Source organism: Conger conger, chromosome 10, assembly GCF_963514075.1.
Source record: "Conger conger chromosome 10, fConCon1.1, whole genome shotgun sequence".
Classification (NCBI taxonomy): Eukaryota; Metazoa; Chordata; class Actinopteri; order Anguilliformes; family Congridae; genus Conger; species Conger conger.
This window is the reverse complement of record NC_083769.1, coordinates 2,481,643-2,507,500: the sequence shown is the minus strand read 5'-3', so window position 1 is coordinate 2,507,500 and position 25,858 is coordinate 2,481,643. Positions and strand designations below refer to the sequence as shown.

Genomic DNA, 25,858 nt, shown 5'->3' with positions numbered 1-25,858 from the left:
TTCAATTTATTGTTATTAACTGCCCGGAACGTATTTCTATTACATCAATGATAAATGCTGTTTGGTTTACCAACAGTTTCTAAGGAACGTAACCCCTTTGAAAATCGAGGTACACCTGTATGTGCTGTTGTCTCTGCTAAGGCTCAGCTTGTGGGTTTGAGATATGTTTAACAGTCCTTGGCTAGACTGGGCAAAATATGTTGTTTTACATAGAAGACTACTAAATTTTTCCTCCAGTTCAACAAATATATCTACTAATTCCACAATTCCAATACAACCTCAAACCTGTCCTTACCCATGTAAGTGGCTTCAACATGGCCCATAAACACTGGATCCCTCCCTGCTCTGGCCAGGAGCTTGTCCGTGTGCTCCAGGAGATCTCCTTCCTGGGCACCAGGCTGGCAGCACACCGTGCGAGTCCTTGGCCCAATACGAAGGCAGCTTCTCTGCTGCCTGCATACTCAGAAGTAAGCTCCCTACTAAGGCAGAATCCTGACTGAAAAGGAGCCTCTGAAGGCAAAAGATTTGGGACGCACACTGCAGACAGGAGGACATTCCTGGGCGTCCACGTGCCCGTATGAGATCAGTGTTTACTGTTCCTGCTGGCGCCCCCCTTTGTGCCTCAAGCGAAAATAAAATTCCTTTTTAGGAATTCATAACTCCTAACTAACCTTTGTCTGCTGGACAGAAAAGCTAACAGATTGTTCTATTGGACAGTGACGTGATCACACAAGTTAGCTGGCTAGTTCAGTGAAAGCTGACCAATGCTTATAAACATTAAATACATTATTTTAGTTTATTAAATTATGAAATGTACACTTAGTCGTAGGGTTGCCGGTTCAATGTGTCAAAGTGTCCCTGACACCTAATCCCCAGATGCTCCTGACGAGCTGGTTGGTGCCATGCATGCAGCCAATCACCGTTGGAGTACGATAGTGTGTATGAATGGGTGAATGAGAAGCATCAATTGTACAGCGCTTAGGATAAAGGAGCTATATAAATGCCAGCCATTTACTCGCCATTAATTTAAGGCAATTAAAAAGTCACCCACTATCACCAACTCCCCTTTATAACATCCCCCACTAACACCAACTCCCTTTATAAGATTCCCCACTATCATCAACACCCTTTATAACGTCCCCAACTATCAACAACTCCCCTTATAAAGTCCCCTATTATCACCAACTTCCTTCATAACATCTCCCACAATCACAAACTCCCTTTATAACATCCCCCACTATCACAACACCCTTTATAATGTCCACCACCATCACTAACTCCCTTTTCCTGGAAGATGTGGCCATCTGAATGCCCTATGGTTCTTCAGGCCTCTGTTCTGGTTCCTCAGTGGTGCAATGATTTGCCCACCTCGGTCAGAACAGCGGAACTCATGCACTTCATGTTTTGGATTGAAAGTGTCTGCTAAATCACTGAAATGTATATCTAAATCTTTTCTGCAGGATATTCCCAGGGGGTCATGGATAATTTCTGAAGGGTATTCCTAGCAGGGGCGGCACGGATGGTGCAGTGGGTCCTGGGTTCGATTCCCCATCGGCTGGGGCCTCTCTGTGCGGAGTTTGCATGTTCTCCCCGTGTTTGCGTGGGTTTCCTCCGGGTACTCCGGTTTCCTCCCACAGTCCAAAGACATGCAGGTTAGGCTGATTGAGAGTCTAAATTGCCCGTAGGTATGAGTGTGTGAGTGAATGCTGTGTGTGCCCTGCAATGGACTGGCGACCTGTCCAGGGTGTATTCCTGCCTTTCGCCCAATGTATGCTGGGATAGGCTCCAGCCCCCCTGCGACCCTGTTCAGGATAAGCGGGTGAGGATAATGGATGGATGGATTCCCAGCAGGTCATGGGTCATTTCTGCAGGGTATAAATGAGGGTCATGGGTCATTTCTGAAGGGTATTAGTGGGGGGTCATGGGTCATTTCTGCAGGGTATTTCCAGCAGGTCATGGGTCATTTCTGCAGGGTATTCCGAGCAGGTCATGGGTCATTTCTGCAGGGTATTCCCGGCAGGTCATGGGTCATTTCTGCAGGGTATTCCCAGGAGGTCATGGATCTTTTCTGCAGGGTATTCCCGGCAGGTCATGGGTCATTTCTGCAGGGTATTCCGAGCAGGTCATGGGTAATTTCAGCAGGGTATTCCGAGCAGGTCATGGGTCATTTCTGAAGGGTATTCCTAGCAGGTCATGGGTCATTTCAGCAGGGTATTCCGAGCAGGTCATGGGTAATTTCTGCAGGGTATTCCGAGCAGGTCATGGGTCATTTCTGCAGGGTATTCCGAGCAGGTCATGGGTCATTTCTGCAGGGTATTTCCGGCAGGTCATGGGTCATTTCTGCAGGGTATTAGTGGGGGTCATGGGTCATTTCTGCAGGGTATTAGTGGGGGGTCATGGGTCATTTCTGCAGGGTATTAGTGGGGGGTCATGGGTCATTTCTGCAGGGTATTAGTGGGGGGTCATGGCTAATTTCTGCAGGGTATTCCCAGCAAGTTATGGATCATTTCTGCAGGGAATTCCCAGCAGGTCATGGGTAATTTCTGCAGGGTATTCCCAGCAAGTCATGGGTCATTTCTGCAGGGTATTCCGAGCAGGTCATGGGTCATTTCTGCAGGGTATTCCGAGCAGGTCATGGGTCATTTCTGCAGGGTATTCCCAGCAGGTCATGGGTCATTTCTGAAGGGTATTTCCAGCAGGTCATGGGTCATTTCAGCAGGGTATTCCGAGCAGGTCATGGGTCATTTCTGCAGGGTATTCCGAGCAGGTCATGGGTCATTTCATCAGGGTATTCCGAGCAGGTCATGGGTCATTTCTGCAGGGTATTCCCGGCAGGTCATGAGTCATTTCTGCAGGGTATTTACGGCAAGTCATGGGTCATTTCTGCAGGGTATTCCGAGCAGGTCATGGGTCATTTCTGCAGGGTATTCCCAGCAGGTCATGGGTCATTTCTGCAGGGTATTCCGAGCAGGTCATGGGTCATTTCTGCAGGGTATTTCCAGCAGGTCATGGGTCATTTCAGCAGGGTATTCCGAGCAGGTCATGGGTCATTTCTGCAGGGTATTCCCGGCAGGTCATGGGTCATTTCTGCAGGGTATTCCGAGCAGGTCATGGGTCATTTCTGCAGGGTATTTCCAGCAGGTCATGGGTCATTTCTGCAGGGTATTCCGAGCAGGTCATGGGTCATTTCTGCAGGGTATTCCCGGCAGGTCATGGGTCATTTCTGCAGGGTATTCCCAGGAGGTCATGGATCTTTTCTGCAGGGTATTCCCGGCAGGTCATGGGTCATTTCTGCAGGGTATTCCGAGCAGGTCATGGGTCATTTCAGCAGGGTATTCCGAGCAGGTCATGGGTCATTTCTGAAGGGTATTCCTAGCAGGTCATGGGTCATTTCAGCAGGGTATTCCGAGCAGGTCATGGGTCATTTCTGCAGGGTATTCCGAGCAGGTCATGGGTAATTTCTGCAGGGTATTCCGAGCAGGTCATGGGTCATTTCTGCAGGGTATTCCCGGCAGGTCATGGGTCATTTCTGCAGGGTATTAGTGGGGGTCATGGGTCATTTCTGCAGGGTATTAGTGGGGGGTCATGGGTCATTTCTGCAGGGTATTAGTGGGGGGTCATGGGTCATTTCTGCAGGGTATTAGTGGGGGGTCATGGCTAATTTCTGCAGGGTATTCCCAGCAAGTTATGGATCATTTCTGCAGGGAATTCCCAGCAGGTCATGGGTAATTTCTGCAGGGTATTCCCAGCAAGTCATGGGTCATTTCTGCAGGGTATTCCGAGCAGGTCATGGGTCATTTCTGCAGGGTATTCCCAGCAGGTCATGGGTCATTTCTGCAGGGTATTCCCAGCAGGTCATGGGTCATTTCTGAAGGGTATTTCCAGCAGGTCATGGGTCATTTCAGCAGGGTATTCCGAGCAGGTCATGAGTCATTTCTGCAGGGTATTCCGAGCAGGTCATGGGTCATTTCATCAGGGTATTCCGAGCAGGTCATGGGTCATTTCTGCAGGGTATTCCCGGCAGGTCATGAGTCATTTCTGCAGGGTATTTACGGCAAGTCATGGGTCATTTCTGCAGGGTATTCCGAGCAGGTCATGGGTCATTTCTGCAGGGTATTCCCAGCAGGTCATGGGTCATTTCTGCAGGGTATTCCGAGCAGGTCATGGGTCATTTCTGCAGGGTATTTCCAGCAGGTCATGGGTCATTTCTGCAGGGTATTCCGAGCAGGTCATGGGTCATTTCTGCAGGGTATTCCCGGCAGGTCATGGGTCATTTCTGCAGGGTATTCCCAGGAGGTCATGGATCTTTTCTGCAGGGTATTCCCGGCAGGTCATGGGTCATTTCTGCAGGGTATTCCGAGCAGGTCATGGGTCATTTCAGCAGGGTATTCCGAGCAGGTCATGGGTCATTTCTGAAGGGTATTCCTAGCAGGTCATGGGTCATTTCAGCAGGGTATTCCGAGCAGGTCATGGGTCATTTCTGCAGGGTATTCCGAGCAGGTCATGGGTAATTTCTGCAGGGTATTCCGAGCAGGTCATGGGTCATTTCTGCAGGGTATTCCCGGCAGGTCATGGGTCATTTCTGCAGGGTATTAGTGGGGGTCATGGGTCATTTCTGCAGGGTATTAGTGGGGGGTCATGGGTCATTTCTGCAGGGTATTAGTGGGGGGTCATGGGTCATTTCTGCAGGGTATTAGTGGGGGGTCATGGCTAATTTCTGCAGGGTATTCCCAGCAAGTTATGGATCATTTCTGCAGGGAATTCCCAGCAGGTCATGGGTAATTTCTGCAGGGTATTCCCAGCAAGTCATGGGTCATTTCTGCAGGGTATTCCGAGCAGGTCATGGGTCATTTCTGCAGGGTATTCCCAGCAGGTCATGGGTCATTTCTGCAGGGTATTCCCAGCAGGTCATGGGTCATTTCTGAAGGGTATTTCCAGCAGGTCATGGGTCATTTCAGCAGGGTATTCCGAGCAGGTCATGAGTCATTTCTGCAGGGTATTCCGAGCAGGTCATGGGTCATTTCATCAGGGTATTCCGAGCAGGTCATGGGTCATTTCTGCAGGGTATTCCCGGCAGGTCATGAGTCATTTCTGCAGGGTATTTACGGCAAGTCATGGGTCATTTCTGCAGGGTATTCCGAGCAGGTCATGGGTCATTTCTGCAGGGTATTCCCAGCAGGTCATGGGTCATTTCTGCAGGGTATTCCGAGCAGGTCATGGGTCATTTCTGCAGGGTATTTCCAGCAGGTCATGGGTCATTTCAGCAGGGTATTCCGAGCAGGTCATGGGTCATTTCTGCAGGGTATTCCCGGCAGGTCATGGGTCATTTCTGCAGGGTATTTACGGCAAGTCATGGGTCATTTCTGCAGGGTATTCCCGGCAGGTCATGGGTCATTTCTGCAGGGTATTGCCAGCAAGTCATGGGTCATTTCTGCAGGGTATTCCGAGCAGGTCATGGGTCATTTCTGCAGGGTATTCCCAGCAGGTCATGGGTCATTTCTGCAGGGTATTCCGAGCAGGTCATGGGTAATTTCTGCAGGGTATTCCCAGCAGGTCATGGGTCATTTCTGCAGGGTATTCCCGGCAGGTCATGGGTCATTTCTGCAGGGTATTCCCAGCAAGTCATGGGTCATTTCTGCAGGGTATTCCGAGCAGGTAATGGGTCATTTCTGCAGGGTATTCCCGGCAGGTCATGGGTCATTTCTGCAGGGTATTAGTGGGGGTCATGGGTCATTTCTGCAGGGTATTAATGGGGGTCTTGGGTCATTTCGGCAGGGTATTAGTGGGGGTCATGGGTCATTTCTGCAGGGTATTAGTGGGGGTCATGGGTCATTTCTGCAGGGTATTCCCAGCAAGTCATGGGTCATTTCTGCAGGGTATTCCCAGCAAGTCATGGGTCATTTCTGCAGGGTATTAGTGCTGCTGATGGTGTGAGAGACTCACCCTGCCCGGTCTGGCAGCGCCGGCCGCTCTCGAAGGAGAAGAGGTTGGAGTCATAGCCGTAACGACGGAGGCAGAGGTAGGGCCACCGCACGGCGTCTCTCTTCCTGGTGTGCAGGATGAGCTCGGTCTGAGTGAGCTCCATCGTTCCTGAGCCCAACTCGTTCCCTTCATCATCCACATTCGTCACCTGCAGCCACAACAGCAGGGTTACAACAAGGGATGGGTACTGAACACTGCTATCTAATCATGAAATACCAATAAGGTCCTGGCCAAATGGTGCCACTGTCAGTATTTACACCACATGATTAATTTGTTAAATTGACTTACCATAGCAAAAAGTGTAAAGAAAATGTGTTAAATAGATAAATTGTTACATAAAAACATTCCTTCATGATGAATGTTTGCTCTTATATTCCTTGTCTGACCATGTTCTGTGCGATCCTGGACTGGTTAGGACATTGTAAAAATTGTGAGCCCACTTAAAACAGACCAAAATAAAGCAGAATGGAATTAATATCAAAAAGCTGTTGCGTATAAGGGAGATAAGACCACCAATCTAATTAAACACTTTGTAAACATGAAGCAGTTTTTGACTGCATAAGCAAAACAGCTGCTGTTCCAAATAAATGTCTGCAGTTGTGGAATTAAATTTGTGTTTTTTAACATTTAGATTTTAAACATAAAACTTATGGAAACAGAAACACAAAACCACAAAAAAGTCTGCACATTTCCCCTGCTCTCCCTCCCCGTAATTTGTAATTAGCCATGTATGTTGTATGCTGTATGCTGTAATTATCATACTTATGTACAATTATGTCACTATTCTTAGGGTTATAGTTGCCAAAACTGTACTATTGATACTTCTTGGTCAGTTTATCTGATTAATCTACAAGGGATAAAATGTTTTTATCGATGTGATTACCCTGGGAACCGCACTTTCCTCAGAGGTTCAGTGCACTGTGTTCTGCACTGTTGTGCGTCACTCTGCATAAGAGCGCCAGCCAAATGACTGTACTGTAATGTAACGTAAAAAACATTCAGTGTCGGTATTGGCTAATGTTTCCCCCAAATAATGGGCCAGAAATGTTAATATCGATGCATCCCTAGGCAAGGCCATGAGTTCATCCTACTCATCCTACTCATCCTACTCCAAAAAAATAAATAAAAAATAATACAGGGTGCAGAGGACCTTAAACTTGGTGGGGTGGTTCTCTGGGAGTGCGTCTCTGTACAGGCAGCTCCAGCAGCCTCCCATGGCTTCAGCAGGCCGGCCGAGACCTGCAGGAGAGCAGCCAGCCGTCAGAGCACCCCCTACACACAGACTACACACACCCTACACACACTACACACACTACACACACCCTACACACACCCTACACACACCCTACACACACCCTACACACAGACTACACACACCCTACATATACACTACACACACCCTACACACACCCTACACACAGACTACACACACCCTACACACACACTACACACACACTACACACACCCTACACACAGACTACACACACCCTACATATACACTACACACCCTACACACAGCCTACATATACACTACACACACCCAACACACAGACTACACACAGACTATACACACCCTACACACACCCTACATATACACTACACACACACACTGCACACCCTACACACAGCCTACACACACACACACTGGCCGAGACCTGCAGGAGAGCAGCCAGCCATCAGAGCACCCCCTACATACACACTACACACACCCTACACACAGACTACACACACCCTATGCACAGACTACACACCCCCTACATATACACTACACACACCCTAGACACAGACTACACACATCCTACATCTACCCTACACACACCCTACACACAGACTACACACAGACTACACACACCCTACACACAGCCTACATATACACTACACACACCCTACATACACACAACACACACCCTACCCACAGACTACACACACTACACACCCCCTACATATACACTACACACACCCTACACACAGACTACACACACCCTACAGACTACACACACTACACACCCCCTACATATACACTACACACACCCTACACACAGACTACACACACCCTACAGACTACACACAGACTACACACACCCTACATATACACTACACACACCCTACACACAGACTACACACAGACTACACACCCTATACACAGCCTACATATACACTACACACACCCTACACACAGACTACACACAGACTACACACAGCCTACGTATACACTACACACAAACTACACACACCCTACACACACACTGCACACCTACACATGGCCTACACACACACACCGGCCGAGACCTGTAGGACAGCAGCCAGCCGTCAGCGCACAGCCTACACACACCCTACATATACACTACACACAGACTACACACACACCATACACACAGACTACACATAGACTACACACAGCCTACATATACACGACACACAAACTACACACACCCTACACACACACTGCACAAACTACACACACCCTACACATACACAGCACACCCTACACACAGCCTACACACACACCGGCTGAGACCTACAGGAGAGCAGCCAGCCTTCAGAGCACAGCCTACGCACAGCCTACTCACACTACACACAGCCTACACACCCTACACACGCTATACACACTACACACACAGCCTACACACACCCTACACACCCTACACACCCTACACACACTACACACACTACACACACTACACACACACTACACACCCCCTACATATACACTACGCACACTACACACACTACACACACTACACACACTACACACAGCCTACACACCCTATACACACACTACACACACCCTACATATACACACACACTGCACACACACTGCACACCCTACACACACCACACGCCATTTTGTCTCTCACTCAAACCACTCTTCCTCAACAACTCCTCTGTGAACGCATCCTCAAACGCTCTCTCCGGAAGAAACCTTCGCCGGACCGGCGTCTCGCATGCAGCACTGGGAAGGCTGCAAGACTGAGCACCACACGCTCTCACAGACTGAGCACCACACGCTCTCACAGACTGAGCACCACACGCTCTCACAGACTGAGCCCCACACGCTCTCACAGACTGAGCACCACACGCTCTCACAGACTGAGCACCACACGCTCTCACAGACTGAGCACCACACGCTCTCACAGACTGAGCACCACACGCTCGCACAGACTGAGCGCCACACGCTCTCACAGACTGAGCCCCACACGCTCTCACAGACTGAGCACCACACGCTCTCACAGACTGAGCACCACACGCTCTCACAGACTGAGCACCACACGCTCTCACAGACTGAGCACCACACGCTCTCACAGACTGAGCACCACACGCTCTCACAGACTGAGCACCACACGCTCTCACAGACTGAGCACCACACGCTCTCACAGACTGAGCACCACACGCTCTCACAGACTGAGCACCACACGCTCTCACAGACTGAGCACCACACGCTCTCACAGACTGAGCCCCACACGCTCTCACAGACTGAGCACCACACGCTCTCACAGACTGAGCACCACACGCTCTCACAGACTGAGCACCTCACGCTCTCACAGACTGAGCACCACACGCTCTCACAGACTGAGCACCACACGCTCTCACAGACTGAGCACCACACGCTCTCACAGACTGAGCACCACACGCTCTCACAGACTGAGCACCACACGCTCTCACAGACTGAGCACCACACGCTCTTCACAGACTGAGCACCACACGCTCTCACAGACTGAGCGCCACACGCTCTCACAGACTGAGCACCTCACGCTCTCACAGGCCTGTCCCAGCACCCCGCCACAGAGCACCGGTCCTGAGCATACACGAGTGCCGGTGTTCCCAGGAGTCTGAGAAGAGCCACGCACCCGAGCAGCAGCCTAGCCAGGAGGCGCGCGGCCTGCGCTGAAGACAGCGCTGCGTGTTCTGGAACTGGAAGAGGGGCAAGCCCTCATATCCTTCTTCATACCACAACTCCTCCAGATTTCACCCAGGAAACCCGAACATATCCGACGAGAAAAACAATACTGAAGGACTCAAGTAAGGTTGTAACCCTGGGCATATAATATAGCTATCTAGTTAACTGTAGCTCCTGTAACTGAATGTGCATAACTGTTTTAATGCTCCATGTATTGTATGGTCACACATTTTATTTTGGTTGCCTCTACACCACACACACCCTACACACACACACACTACACACAAAACACACCCTACACACACAACATATACACAAACACACTACACACAACACACACTACACACACACTGCACACACACACTACACACCCTACATATACACACACTGCACACACACTACACGCAACACAACGTACATATACATACACACACACTACACACAACACATATACACACACACTACACACCCTATACATACACACACTTCACACAACACACCCTAAATACACGCACACACACGCACGCACGCACGCACGCACGCACGCACGCACACCCTACATATACAACAGTGGTATGCAGAAGAGCATCTCTGAATACACAACGCCTCAAACCTCTAAGTGGATAGGCTACAGCAGTAGAAGATTTAATAAGCTGCACTACACACACATACACACTAAACATTCACCACACACAATACATTATACAGACATAATACACATGCTACACAAACAATACACACCATACGTTACATTACATGTAATTTGGCTGATGCTTTTATCCAAAGCGACTTACAGAGTGATACAGATATACAACACAAAAAGAAACACTACAAACCACACACCTACATGCAGACATATACACTAAACACATGCACACACTACACTACACACACTACAGTCTGACAGACATGCACACAGTCATACACACACAACACGCATGCAGACACACATTCAAGCCCATAAATACACAAGCATGTATGTACACACACACAAACACAACACATTATCTAATCAGCCAATCATGTGGCAGCAGTGCAATGCATAAAATCATGCTGATACAGGTCAGGAGCATCAGTTAATGTTCACATCAGCCATCAGAATGGGGAAATAATATGATCTCAGTGATTTCAACCATGGCATGACTGTTGGTGCCAGACAGGCTGGTTTGAGTATTTCTGTAACTGCTGATCTCTTGGGATTTTCACGCAAAACACACAGAGAATGGTGCGAAAAACAAAAAGCGTCCAGTGAGCTGCAGTTCTGTAGGCAGAAATGCCTTGTTAATGAGATGTCAGAGGGGAAGGGCCAGACATGTCAAAGGTGACAGTGGAAGGTGACAGTAACGCAAATAAACACACATTACAACAGTGGTATGCAGAAGAGCATCGCTGAACACACAATGCATCAAACCTGTAACTGGATAGGCTACAGCAGCAGAAGACTGAATAGGTCAAACAAATAAGTCAAATAAATACCTAATAAAGTGCTCACTGAGTGCACACGCAAAAGCACACAAGCATGCCAAGACCCAGGTATTCATACACTCAGGCACAGCCCTCACCCAATCCAGGCCATCAGGGGGAGTCCCACATCAATCCCAGAATCCTCTGCTGGGCGTCATGGCGAGCAGAAACGCATGGGTTCAGAGTGTGTTTCCATGGTGATGCAGCTCTTTAGCTTTCCTGGCAGACATAAGTGATGAGATTTAAAATAATTTTATTTCCATTTCATTTTTTATATTCAAAAGTCTTAGATATCCACAAAGTATATACATACTATAAATTTAGGGGGAAAGTAGCAAAGTTATGTATTCTCTTGACTCTCTTGCGTTTTCTCTCTCAGTTTTATTTTTCTTGGCGAGAATATTATTTTGTGGAAAAAACAGCCAAATGGCGGAAATCCGGCACCGTGCCTGAGAACTTTCAGCCTTGTGGCTTAAGCCCTGTTCTACAAACTGCACATGTGAAGAACATTTATGCAAATGATAAAGTAAAACTGGTGTACAATTGGCCCAATTATGAATCAGCGTCTTGCTGATCAGAATAGATTCTCTTGTTTTCTGTTGAATAGTTTTACTCTTCAACACATCTGTGCAACTAATCTTTGTGTATGTCATTATTATGGCCCTCAGATGACATCTCAGGAAAATGACCATCAGTTCATGGACCTAAGACGACATACGTAAAACGGCTCTCGGTTGAAGGAAAACATCCCTCATTCTATGGAATAATCCCCTGTCTATGGAAAACATCCCTCGTTCTATGGAATAATCCCGTCTATGGAAAACATCCCTTGTTCTATGGAATAATCCCGTCTATGGAAAACATCCCTTGTTCTATGGAATAAGCCCCTGTCTTTGTTAGCTGTAGCATCCAAACTGTTGAAAATAATGAAAGTCATTGAATTTAACCAGCCTGTGACTACATTACATTACATTACATTAATGGCATTTGGCAGATACTCTTATCCAGAGCGACATACAGTTGATTAGACTAAGCAGGAGACAATCCTCCCCTGGAGCAATGCAGGGTTAAGGGCCTTGCTCAAGGGCCTAACGGCTGTACGGGTCTTATTGGGGCTACACTGGGATTCGAACCACCGACCTTGCGTGTCCCAGTCACGTACCTTTACCACTACGCTACAGGCCAACTACAACAGTGGCCGCGTTGGCAAGCTAGCTAGCTAATGTTAGCCACATGAAGGTTATTGTATGCATGTTCAATAGTATAGCTGCTGCTTTCATAGCTAGCTAATGTTAGCCACATTAAGGTTATTGTATGCATGTTCAATAGTATAGCTGCTGCTTTCATAGCTAGCTAATGTTAGCCACATTAAGGTTATTGTATGCATGTTCAATAGTATAGCTGCTGCTTTCATAGCTAGCTAATGTTAGCCACATTAAGGTTATTGTATGCATGTTCAATAGTATAGCTGCTGCTTTCATAGCTAGCTAATGTTAGCCACATTAAGGTTATTGTATGCATGTTCAATAGTATAGCTGCTGCTTTCATAGCTAGCTAATGTTAGCCACATTAAGGTTTTTGTATGCATGTTCAATAGTATAGCTGCTGCTTTCATAGCTAGCTAATGTTAACCACATTAAGGTTATTGTATGCATGTTCAATAGTATAGCTGCTGCGTTCATAGCTAGCTAATGTTAGCCACATTAAGGTTATTGTATGCATGTTCAATAGTATAGCTGCTGCTTTCATAGCTAGCTAATGTTAGCCACATTAAGGTTATTGTATGCATGTTCAATAGTATAGCTGCTGCTTTCATAGCTAGCTAATGTTAGCCACATTAAGGTTATTGTATGCATGTTCAATAGTATAGCTGCTGCTTTCATAGCTAGCTAATGTTAGCCACATTAAGGTTATTGTATGCATATTCAATAGTATAGCTGCTGCTTTCATAGCTAGTTAGGTAGCCACTGTTATCTTCGTGGGTACCGCTATGTTTGTTTACAATTCATTCCCTCAAGCCTGACCCGGAAATGGAGGTAAGCAACAACTTGAAGTCACGTTACATTCAGGAAACATGGGAAATCCTGAGATTATTGTTGTATAGACGTATTCTTTTATAAAGTAGGCTACGTTAATGTTGTACTTTTTGTTAACGTGACATTATGCTTTTTTTAGTTGAGACATTTGAACACCCTGTTGAAAAAAACAGCTTAACTATTTCATGCATGATGTCCACTACAGTGGACAGATATTTAGAATATTTAGAAATTATTATATATAATTACTGTGTTTGTCATTTGATTTGGTTCAACTGTAAATGTTCATAATTACATTACATAGGCTTATATGAGCTTGATGGGGTTTCTGTGTGTACATGTGTGTGAGTGATATAATAAAATAAAAATTTAAAAGTTTTGATATCTGAAATGTTTTAGGACCTAATCATGTTTTGTATTACCTTTTTTGCAAACTAATGTTTTAAAAACATATATTTTATGCTGTCCTAAGTAGTTTCCAAGGAACGATTGTTTTAATACTGTTAATGCATGGGGTCCACTACAGTGGACAGATATGTAACTTACAAGATACAAAATGCTACTTTTCTTTTTTTTACACCATTTTACACTTAATTTCAACAGTTAGCATGCTACAGCTAACAAAGTACATCTGAGATTGAAGGACTTTTTCCATAGATCGAGCGGCATTTTCCATAGATCGAGGGAAGTTTTCCAACAACCAACTGGCGTGCTGGTGATTTCAAACTGATTCCCCTGCATTGTTGTGTTTTCTGTTTACTGTATGGCACTGTGTCACAGTATCAAAAATAATTATCTCAACAATGTTACAGGAGACTGACTTGGACACTGATTTGATGTTACTGTCTCAAACATTCTTCCAGGGTGCACTGTCCTAATGACTGGGTGCTGTTCATTAGCCCATCCTTGTCATTTAGCCATGACCTGCACACGATAACTTTGCTGCACATAATGGTCTCATATTAACATTTATAAGCTGAGCCAGTCATGGTCTAGTGGTGACCATATCAAGCCTGCCCTCATGGCTGTGTTGGCCACTGCCTCTGTTTCCCTTAGCTATGCTGCCATAGCCTTATTCTGCCTCTGTTCCCCTTAGCTATGCTGCCATAGCCTTATTCTGCCTCTGTTTCCCTTAGCTATGCTGCCATAGCCTTATTCTGCCTCTGTTTCCCTTAGCTATGCTGCCATAGCCTTATTCTGCCAGGGTTCTCCTTATCGCACACAGGCACCTCTCTCTCCTGCTGTGATTGACCAATTACCATCTGAACCCCCTAACAATGTTACTTTCCTCTTCTCCCCGCTCTGGGCACCTGCCTGGAGCGCTAGCCCAACTTTTCCTGCGAACCCCCTCCTGGCCCGGAGCTCCAGCCCAAGACCAGCTGCACAACTCCCTCCTGCCACTGCTGATTCAGCTGGAGCACCAAGCCTGTCCCCTTGCCTGACAGCGCCACCCATTGGTGTTCCTGCCATCCCTCAACCTCATCTCTGCTTCAACTGTATAATTGGACATTCATGTCATTTTATTAATCTGTTTGCATTTAAAACCATTCTTTCAACAAACCGGTGTCAACCAGCGGCAGATGGGTTCCCCTACTGAGTCAGGTTCTGCTCAAGGTTTCTTCCTGTTAGCCAGGGAGTTTTTCCTTGCCACTGTTGCCCTTGGTATATTCTTGGTGACTGGTTTCTCTGTAAAGCTGCTTTGTGACAAAGGCCCTTTGTTAAAAGTGCTATAAAAATAAAAATTGATGGATTGATTGATAACTTTTTCATTTAGAATTAGCCACAGTCAAGTTAGCATTGTGTTTCTCCATGTTAAGTTGGTGGGTTGAAATTTAGAATTTGAGGTCGAATTCAAATTTAGTAAAATGTACATTCATGAATTAGAAAAAGCATGCATGCTTCTGGATTACGGACATAATGAGTCATCTTGTGACGGGATCCACTGGATTTAAATAGTTATTTTTGCACAAAAAAAAAGGTTCCAAAATATTGGTTCCAAATATATCCAAATTTGCTGTTTCGAATGGAAGTTCCAATCAACGCAAACATACTGTGCTCATTATAATGTATTTGACCCAGGCAAAATTAGAAAAATTCACATTTACATATACAATATTTACATTCTTTAAATTCAAAAGCTGTCCATTAAAAATCGCACATCATAGCAACAGGTCTACCCACAGAAATGTTCCTTACTGCTGGACCTGTTTGACAATGTGTGAATGTTCAGGTATGCGTCTGGACACAGGAACATGTGGCTGTGTATGTACTGTGTCTAATGAGGCACGTGAGACTGTGTCGATTAACTATTTCTAAAATCACAAAGAACTTAGATTAGTAGCCTATCATTATCCATCAGATATTGAAAGCGACCACCTTGAATAGACCACATTAATCGTGTCACCAACACGTTTGCCCTGTGCCATATAAAATCAAACGCATTGGCAAAGTTTGTGGTTACATAAAAATATGAGCCAAATTGTATGGAAACCTGTATTGGCATAAAATGAAAATCAGTCATCTATGGTATCTGTACAAAATCCCATTTCTAGATTAACAAAGTTTTCCGTTGGATGCCAATCAAGTCTCTCAGGCAGAAGTCAAAGAGAAGAGGGATGAAAAAATGAAGAATTATCATTATTATTTTAACCGATGCAGTTTTAAAAATCAGATGCATGCCTGCCCTGGACATACCCTACACAGCTTTAACTACAGACTGCTGTGCGCTGGACAAACCCTACACAGCTTTAACTACAGACTGCTGTGTGCTGGACAAACCCTACACAGCTTTAACTACAGACTGCTGTGAGCTGGACAAACCCTACACAGCTTTAACTACAGACTGCTGTGCGCTGGACAAACCCTACACAGCTTTAACTACAGACTGCTGTGAGCGGGACAAACCCTACACAGCTTTAACTACAGACTGCTGTGAGCTGGACAAACCCTACACAGCTTTAACTACAGACTGCTGTGAGCTGGACAAACCCTACACAGCTTTAACTACAGACTGCTGTGCGCTGGACAAACCCTACACAGCTTTAACTACAGACTGCTGTGCGCTGGACAAACCCTACACAGCTTTAACTACAGACTGCTGTGCGCTGGACAAACCCTACACAGCTTTAACTACAGACTGCTGTGCGCTGGACAAACCCTACACAGCTTTAACTACAGACTGCTGTGCGCTGGACAAACCCTACACAGCTTTAACTACAGACTGCTGTGCGCTGGACAAACCCTACACAGCTTTAACTACAGACTGCTGTGCGCTGGACAAACCCTACACAGCTTTAACTACAGACTGCTGTGAGCTGGACAAACCCTACACAGCTTTAACTACAGACTGCCGTGCGCTGGACAAACCCTACACAGCTTTAACTACAGACTGCTGTGAGCTGGACAAACCCTACACAGCTTTAACTACAGACTGCTGTGAGCTGGACAAACCCTACACAGCTTTAACTACAGACTGCTGTGAGCAATCAGTGAGCATGATCTCAATGCAAGTCTTACTTTGGCTATGAGGCTATTATCTGACTTGCGTTTGAAAACGCAATTTAATTTTGATCACTTTTTTTTCCATAAATAATATACGGCCCCTAACGGTCATAAGCAGCATCGGTTGCATGGTTAACGGTTTACAAATGTAATGGAAAAAATGAACAAAAACTGACGATTTGTCACATCCCTAATACTGTAGATACACAAAGCTAGACTTTGTAATGCAGCAAAAATAAGTGACAATGAATTGTTGTGTTTGAGAGTATGTCTGCTTATGTTACTTCTTGCGGCAAGCTGGAGCACACTGAAACCATTTCCAAGTACAACACGTACAACAAATAGCAGCTATACCATCATGCACCCTGCTCCTGCCAAATGGTTGAAGCTAAGAAGGTGTGGGCTTGGCTAGTACTTGGATGGGAGACCTCCTGTGAACACTAAGTTGCTGCTGGAAGTGATGTTGGTGGGCCAGGAGGGAGAGATCTTCCCTCTGGTCAAATTATCCCCAATAGCCCAGAGCAGTGATATCCCCTGGGGATGTCAACTTTCAGATGAAATGTCAGGTTCTGACTCTGGTCAAGATCTCATGACACTCATCGCAAACAGTAGGGGTGAGCGTTCTGGCCCAAAATGGCTACATGCATCACCCAGGCGGGTGCAGCACATTGGTGGTGATTGCAATATTCCCTGTCATTACCGTCAAGTGCTTTGAGTGTGTACAAAAGCACTATATAAATGCAGTGATCTTAATACTTATGGCCTCCACTGTATGTGAGTAGAATGTTCTTACCTGAACATTGTAATCATTACCCATAATTGGAAGCAACTGAGTTCTAGAATATTGACCAACATATACAGTGGGGTCCAAAAGTCAATCTGGATAAAGTTATAAAATAAAGTTATTACTGCTTTCCAAGAACTACTTAAAGAGCAAAGAAGAGCAAGGAGTGCTGCACAATCCACAATCACCTGAGCTCAACCCCAATGAACATTTATCAGGGCACTTGAAGACAGACAAAAACCAAGCATTCAGTAACATCACAAAAAACTATTTGGAACATTGTCAAATAATGCTGGGATAACAATATCACATTTGGAGTGCAAGGCAGCTTGAGTGCACATTGCCATTAAAGGAAAAGGGGGACATACCAAATATTGAGAACTTCTGAAATTCAGCTAAAATCTCAAAGATTAAACTCAAATTGTTATGCTGATAATATAATTTGTCATTGAAACTTTTGTATTACATGATTACACTACACTATTACACTACACTAGTGGTCTCAGACTTTTGGACCGCACTGTATATAATATTTTTTAAATGCTACTCTTGAAAGGGTTGCAAGGAAACCCGCAGATGATCCATGAGCTTCACCTCCACAGACATGAAAATGGGCAACCTCAACCCCCTGAGAGAGGGGGTCACCTCAACCCCCAGAGAGTGGGGGTCACCTCAACCCCCAGAGAGTGGGGGTCACCTCAACCCCCAGAGAGAGGGGGTCACCTCAACCCCCAGAGAGAGGGGGTCACCTCAACCCCCTGAGAGTGGGGGTCACCTCAACCCCCAGAGAGAGGGGGTCACCTCAACCCCCAGAGAGTGGGGGTCACCTCAACCCCCTGAGAGTGGGGGTCACCTCAACCCCCAGAGAGAGGGGGTCACCTCAACCCCCAGAGAGAGGGGGTCACCTCAACCCCCTGAGAGAGGGGTCACCTCAACCCCCAGAGAGAGGGGGTCACCTCAACCCTCTGAGAGAGGGGGTCACCTCAACCCCCAGAGAGTGGGGGTCACCTCAACCCCCTGAGAGTGGGGGTCACCTCAACCCCCAGAGAGAGGGGGTCACCTCAACCCCCAGAGAGAGGGGGTCACCTCAACCCCCTGAGAGAGGGGGTCACCTCAACCCCCTGAGAGTGGGGTCACCGCCCACCACACACACACACACACACACACACACACACTTCCACAGCAGGTCCATCAGCAATGTCTCACCAGCATTCAATAACATTTGGACAACATCATGACAGAATCACAACAGAAACAGCAACGTTTCCAGTTTCACAAAAACACACACTTGTATTCTGTTCTTCTTCAATGAACTTTTGAAGATTATGCATGTTTTAAGCATGCACGTTTTTGCATTTTCACTGGAGTAGTTTAAAAATGAACAGCCTCTATACAGATTCTACACGGAACAACCATATGGGCGCCTGGCCCTGTCTCAGTATAGTGAAATAAAGGGACATCATAAAAATGGCATTTTGGAACAAAAATGAGGGCTCATGCAAAGAGACAAATACCATATCTGCAGTATTTAATAGAACACGTACAACCAATCCACAGAGTTAGAAATGCATAAGTTAAATGGCATAATAGATTCCCACCAAAGGCAACCATAGCCGATATCAGCTGTATTTACAGACTATAAAGACAAACGGTGAGACTGGTACCACGAAATGTCTTTTTATTTATTATTATTAAAAATATCTAACATTTTCTGGAAACCAGAATGCAGATGAAGATTTCAAAACAATGTCTTAATACAGCGGTTATTCATAGAAAAGTAGCTAATGTAGCCAGTGTCTCACAAGCAGTCAATTTGTAACACAAATTCCTTTCGTTGAAATGGTAACCTAGTAATTACCTTCCACAATACAAAGATAACTGGCTTGCAGAGATATAACCGTTATCTATGTAACTGACACGATAGCACGCTGGCAATCTGGAAGACTATTTTATTACCCAGCTATCGATCTACTTTGTTGATTACCATGGCATTCATTCTGCCTTTGCCTATTTACTAGCGTTTAACACTCGACCAGTCATATTAAAACAAGTATTCAGAGCAACCAACGGGATTTTATGTAACAGTCAGCATGTCAATCACTTTTGAAAACACTGAAGTAAATAACGGGAGTGATTTTAGCTAGCTAGTGAATTGAAAATACATCAACTTGCTCCACGATTTCGCGAGCTAGCCAACAAGCGAGGACAGTGACCAGGCGTGTAAAGGCATTGTTATCAGATGCGCAGGAGCATAATATCCGACATATCAATAACGTTACACCAAATCCTACAACATTAAATCCGGACACAACGTCAGTTTGTATGAAGGGGAAGCGGCATATGCCCCAGATCATAAGCTAGCTGCAGTAGTCTACACATTTTGTACCTGCTGGAACAGAACCTTCAATCGCTACTCACATGTTAAGCTAACATTGCAGAGCGAACCGAGACCGGCCAACGGAACCAAGCGAACCACCGGCTGCGCCTGCTGCGGGGGCCAAACACCGACTCGAATTCAGGTTTGTTTTAGCACTTGTCAAAAACAGAAAAATGAAAGGGGTAAATATTAAAATATAGGCTTTTCTGTCACCGCCCCCTTCCACTGCAGCATAGGCCTTAGCTTGACGTCTCCCGTTCAGCGGGGTCGGGGTTCAATGACTGACAACGACGGTTTAGGGAGCGACAAGAAGGTACATGCGCTGGAGGACCGCGCGGATGCGTTACCGGGGAAACGGTAGCACAGAAACACTGCACTCATCTACTCAAATGAGTCGCTAGGGCAGTGGTTCCCAAACCAATCTCAGAATTTTAACAAGCAGTTAATTTGGCTTATATGAACTTGGGAATTTTATTCTTCATGGCATGTATAGCTATTTCTGACAGAATGAGGATTACAGAATCCCTCGAAACATGAAGCACCTAATTAAGCCAAATTGACTGCTTGTTATGGTGGCGCGGATGGTGCAGTGGGTAGCACTGCCGCCTCACAGCAAGGAGGTCCTGGGTTTGAATCCCGGTTGGCCGGGGCCTCTCTGTGTGGAGTTTGCATGTTCTTCCCGTGTTTGCGAGGGTTTCCTCCCACAGTCCAAAGACAGGCATGTTTGGCTGATTGGAGAGTCTAAAGACAGGCATGTTTGGCTGATTGGAGAGTCTAAAGCCAGGCATGTTTGGTTGATTGGAAAGTCTAAATTGCCCGTGGGTGTGAGTGAATGGTGTGTGTCCTGTGATGGACTGGCGACCTGTCCTGGTTGTATTCCTGCCTTTTTCCCAATGTATGCTGGTTAAAAAAAATTTAATTCTGAGATTGCAATTATGGTTGGAACAAAAACCAGCATGCACAGAGGGCACCCAGGACTGAGTTTGGGAACCACTGAGCTAGGGTTTATTTCATAGAGCGTCAATAAAACTGGAGAGAGTGGGAGGGTCAGGCCATAGAGTGTAGAAGGAACTGGAGAGAGTGGGAGGGTCAGGCCATAGAGTGTAGAAGGAACGCAGGCAGGCGAAGCCGGAAGTTGCAGAAATCAATACGGTGTCCAGTCCACCGCTACTATTAATTTCCCCAAAGGCTATAATAGTTTTGGTTTCTACCAAACTAAAGAGGTTACAGTTATATTTTTAGAATTGTATAAATACATACAAGAATAAGAATCAATGCGTAATTTTACTTGACACGATTCAAGAACAAACAATATGGCCATTGTTTTATTCCTCGTGAGTCAACACTAGACTTTTGGTTGCTCAAAATAATGACTCTGATGAATAGCCTACAAAAGTCAATGGGTCTCATTCATGAAACGTGAGCAGAACGAATTTGTGTGTAAAATGTGAGTAGAGGGAAATTTACGGGTTTTTGGCATTCATCAATATTTTAGTAGCTACTACTGCTGCTGACCAAGCGTAGTGCTTGTGTAAATTCAAGAATGCATACATAAATAATGCTTGTCACTATTGGAAATTTACATTTTAATTCATATTGCACTTATGTAAACAATACACAGATGCCTTTGAAACACGTGATATGAACATGACAAACGATTAAAAATATAACACATTTAGTTAAATTAGTTGGCAATTAGCAGGTTTAAGATCCAGATTAGGTTAATGATTGTGAATTATCTATGTAAATCGACTCAATAGATTACACATTCTTTGTGATGCATTTGCTTATATAAACCGGAAAAACTTTCATTCCGTTAATGTGCAACTGATCTGTAATGCAAAGTGTACGCGGTTAAACATTGTGGCACGGTGGCCTGGTGGGATGCATGATGCATTTATCCTGTGTAATAGCGCAGTTGGCACGCGTTTGGAGGATGGAGCTGTGAGGAACGGCTGGCTCATTGGTAAGAATATAGCCTGCCTATACAATTGCATGTGTGTTTTATATATGGACTTACCCTTCTATATCCATAGGGGATAGGGGTTACCCACTGACGCCGTGGCTTATGACCCCACTGACCAACCCGCAGACACCACAGGAGCTGGCATACAATGAGGCGCACGCTGCTACTCAGGCCGTTGTGGAGCGCACAAACGGGGTCTTGAAGGCAAGATGAATCTGCCTGGACAATAAAGGTGATACCCTTCTTTATGCACCTGGGAAGGTGTGCAAAATAATATTAGCCTGCTGTGTCCTGCACAATGTGGCCATTAAACAGGGCCTTCCCCTGCCTGAAGTCCCCAATGCAGAGGAACGACTGCCCTCGAAATCCACCTGCTATATAGACACGCCAGCGACTTGTAGAGCAATTTTAAGGTAAGTGTTACTAAGACTGAATAAGCTGTGCACATTTTAGGCCGACAAGCCTTGCAAAAAGTTAGTTTCATTTGTATTTTGTTTTATATACAACATCCTGTTTCAGTAGGCTACCTCAGTTCATTTTCATGTCATGCTCTTTAAAATGTATACAAATAGGCTATATTTAATTATCAGAGTAAAAGAGAGTAGCTTGATTATCTTGTAGTAAAAACACAGACATCACACAATACTGACAACATAACACTTTATTGTTGAGGACGCAAAAGTGCCTTGCAGATTTCCTTCAAGCTGGTGTTAATTTCTTGGAGGGACGTGTTGATTTGGTTGACTGCTGTAAGTAGACTTTCTTGATTCCTCAGGACCTCATCCGTAAGGACAGCCGGATCACCTCTTCAGCCTCGGTACCTGGGTGCAGCAGGAGCAGCAGCGGTGGCAGCAGGTGGTGGAGCCACATCATGGGAGGAGCACTCGCCAGCTAGAAATATGAGACAACAAAAACACGTTTGTTTTTTTTCCGTTTTATATGTGGCTCTTTTTTCATTTGAAAGAAACATTGAATAAATCTTATTTGAAAAATGTTTAATTTACGTTGGCGGCAGACTGACTTATTTTTACATTACGTTACATTACGTGGCATTTAGCAGATGCTCTTATCCAGAGCGACGTACAACAAAGTGCAAATCAAACACAAGAACACGTGCAAAAGTGGACCTGAGAGGACAGTACAGTTCCGAGTACTAGTGTAAACATACAGAAATTCAGAACCCTTGAAGAGTTGTTTGGAGCTGTACAGTATAAAACAGAGCTTTAGGCTATTAAGATTCAAATAATTTGAAGACGATGCATACGAAACTGCAGTGGGCTATATGTTATCCATATCCTTTCTTGAAATGAATGTTAAATAGCTCTACATTCCGACACTGATATCCATTACGCCCCATATCGCACAATATAACATTACTGGTTTCCCGTTTCCACTTCATTCAATCCAAAGAGAAACCCCCACAAATGTTCTGTTTGTTTGGTGGGACTGTACGACCTAGGTTAAACTATACTAACCACTAAGCTATCAGTGATGGTTTTCAGAATGTATTATGATACAACAATTATCACCTTACCATCTGGGTTTGATGTTGTCTCCAGTGGAGGCATGTCGGTGTCTCCGTCAGGTATAATTCCTGACAGAGAGGTCTCCCCAATAATGCCAGCGATGCGCTCGTCAGCAGGTGATATTTGTGCCCGTGAGCCTCCTCCTCCTGTGGCTGATGCATGTTTTTTTTGTGCTCTTATGCGTTTCTTTGCCTCCAGTTTCATGTCAAACCATTTACGTTTAACCTCGGATATGGTTCTATTGTCTACAGAGGCAACATTGACAGCATCTGTCACCTCCTTCCAGGCCTTTGCTTTGCCTGTCCCTGTCACAACACCACTACTGACAGAAGAAAATAAAATACTTTTTCTTGACTCAACTTCACCCAAGATGATTTCGATCTCCACTTCGGAAAAGTTTTTTTTTCTTTCTCTCTCTTTCCTTCTTTCCGCCATGATGACTGACAGGTCGACTGGATGCTTCTACACCTCCTTATATGGTAATCATTGTCTATTCATGGGCGGGGATTTATGCTAATTGCTGATTACTGGGAGCGCGCTTTCACTTTACGATGGATTGGCATTCATGATCATACACATGTGTTTACGATCAGATCTGAGTTTCCCGCGGCGTTCATGAATCCGGAGTAGGTTTTTAGTAGCGTGGACATTTATGTGCAAATCTGCACATAGATTTACTAACGGTTCATGAATGAGACCCAATGGCTGGAAAGTAGTTTGAACCTCCATGGTTACTGAACTTCCATTTGCCAGTCATAGTGTGAGCCAGGTGGAACTAAGCTAAGCCAAGGTACTTTTCTCACCCACTAAGCCTGTCTTTCAGCAGGGTCAAGGTTAGGGATCTGGAATGGCACTATGTAAATTGATGATTATTATTATTATTATTATTATTATTATTAGTAGTAGTAGTAGTAGTAGTAGTAGTAGTAGTAGTAGTAGTAGTAGTAGTAATAGTAGTTGTAATATTCACCCGTTGTTTCTTTCTTGTTAATAATGAACCAAACTGTTGACGTGGCATGTGACATGGCTCAGGCAGTATGAGCAGTTGTCTGGCAGTCGGAGGGTTGCCGGTTCGATCCCCCGCCCGGGCTGTGTCGAAGTGTCCCTGAGCAAGACATCTAACCCCCAAATGCTCCTGACGAGCTGGTCGGCACCTTGCATGGCAGCCAATCGCCGTTGGTGTGTGAGTGTGTGTATGAATGGGTGAATGAGAAGCATCAATTGTACAGCGCTTTGGATAAAGGCGCTATATAAATTCCAACCATTTACCATGCACAGGGTTTTTGCATTGATTTGATTGATTGATTTTTATTTCCCGGCCTTGTTACAGCCAGCTCAATTTGCATTGACACTGCTGTCTTCATTTGTCACACCCCATGTTGTCACACCCCAACAACAATCTCCAAAGGCAATTGCAAAGTCTACAATCAAGACTATCAACAGCTCTCTTCTACATTTACTAAAGACAGAAATGATACACCTGCCTAATCAAACACATTGGTGAATCCAGGAAAGATACTTTTTATACTTAAGTAAGGGGTCATACTGTATACAACAGCCTACACTGTTTCTAATAGAAAGCTTAAAACATGAATTAACAGTACTTAGAAAACAGCATTTTAGACTGTTCCAGCCTACTATAACTAAACTTTAACTTGAAATATAATAACTGTAGTGTGGCCTGTAGCGTAGTGGTTAAGGTACATGGCTGGGACCTGCAAGGTCGGTGGTTCAATCCCCGCTGTAGCCACAATAAGCTCTGCATCACCATTGAGCCCTTGAGCATTACCTTAGCAACTGCCTAACAACACAATAGCAACTGCCTATCATCACCCTAGCAACCACTGAGCAACAACTTAGCAACCACCTAGCAACACCTTAGCAAACACCTAGCAACAGCCTAGCAACACCCTAACAACCGCCTAGCATTACCTTCGTAACCAACTAGAAACCATCTAGAAACACCCTAGCAACTGCCAAACAACAACCTAGCAACTGCAATGCAATACCTTAGCCACCAACTAGCAACACCATAGCAACCACCTAGCAACACCCTAGCAACCATCTAGCAACCACCTACCAATACCCTAGCAAAACCTTAGCAACCACCTTGCAATACCCTTGCAACATGTTAGCATACATCAAACAAAAACCTAGCATTATGCCAAACAACCACCGACTAACACCCTAGCAATCACCAAGCAAAAGGCTTGTAACCACCTAGCAACACACTAGCAACCACATGGCAACACCATTGCAAGCACCTAGCAACACTGTAGCAAACACCAAGCCTAACAACACCCTAGCAACTGCAATGCAACAAC

The 25,858-nt window shown here is 45.3% G+C and overlaps 1 protein-coding gene across 1 annotated transcript in view; it reads right to left on the bottom strand.

Annotated features, from left to right (window-relative positions):
• frs3 (fibroblast growth factor receptor substrate 3) overlaps positions 1-20,291 on the bottom strand; it is a 59,616-nt gene extending 39,325 nt beyond the window's left edge. The window contains exons 1-4 of the mRNA XM_061258836.1: positions 20,084-20,291; positions 11,443-11,563; positions 7,133-7,221; positions 5,944-6,130 (exon numbers count right to left, since the gene is read on the bottom strand). Of these exons, the coding sequence (XP_061114820.1) occupies positions 5,944-6,130; positions 7,133-7,198 (253 nt within the window). The 5' untranslated portion in view covers positions 7,199-7,221; positions 11,443-11,563; positions 20,084-20,291. The remainder of the gene's footprint in view (positions 1-5,943; positions 6,131-7,132; positions 7,222-11,442; positions 11,564-20,083) is intronic.
• Positions 20,292-25,858: the final 5,567 nt, after the last annotated feature.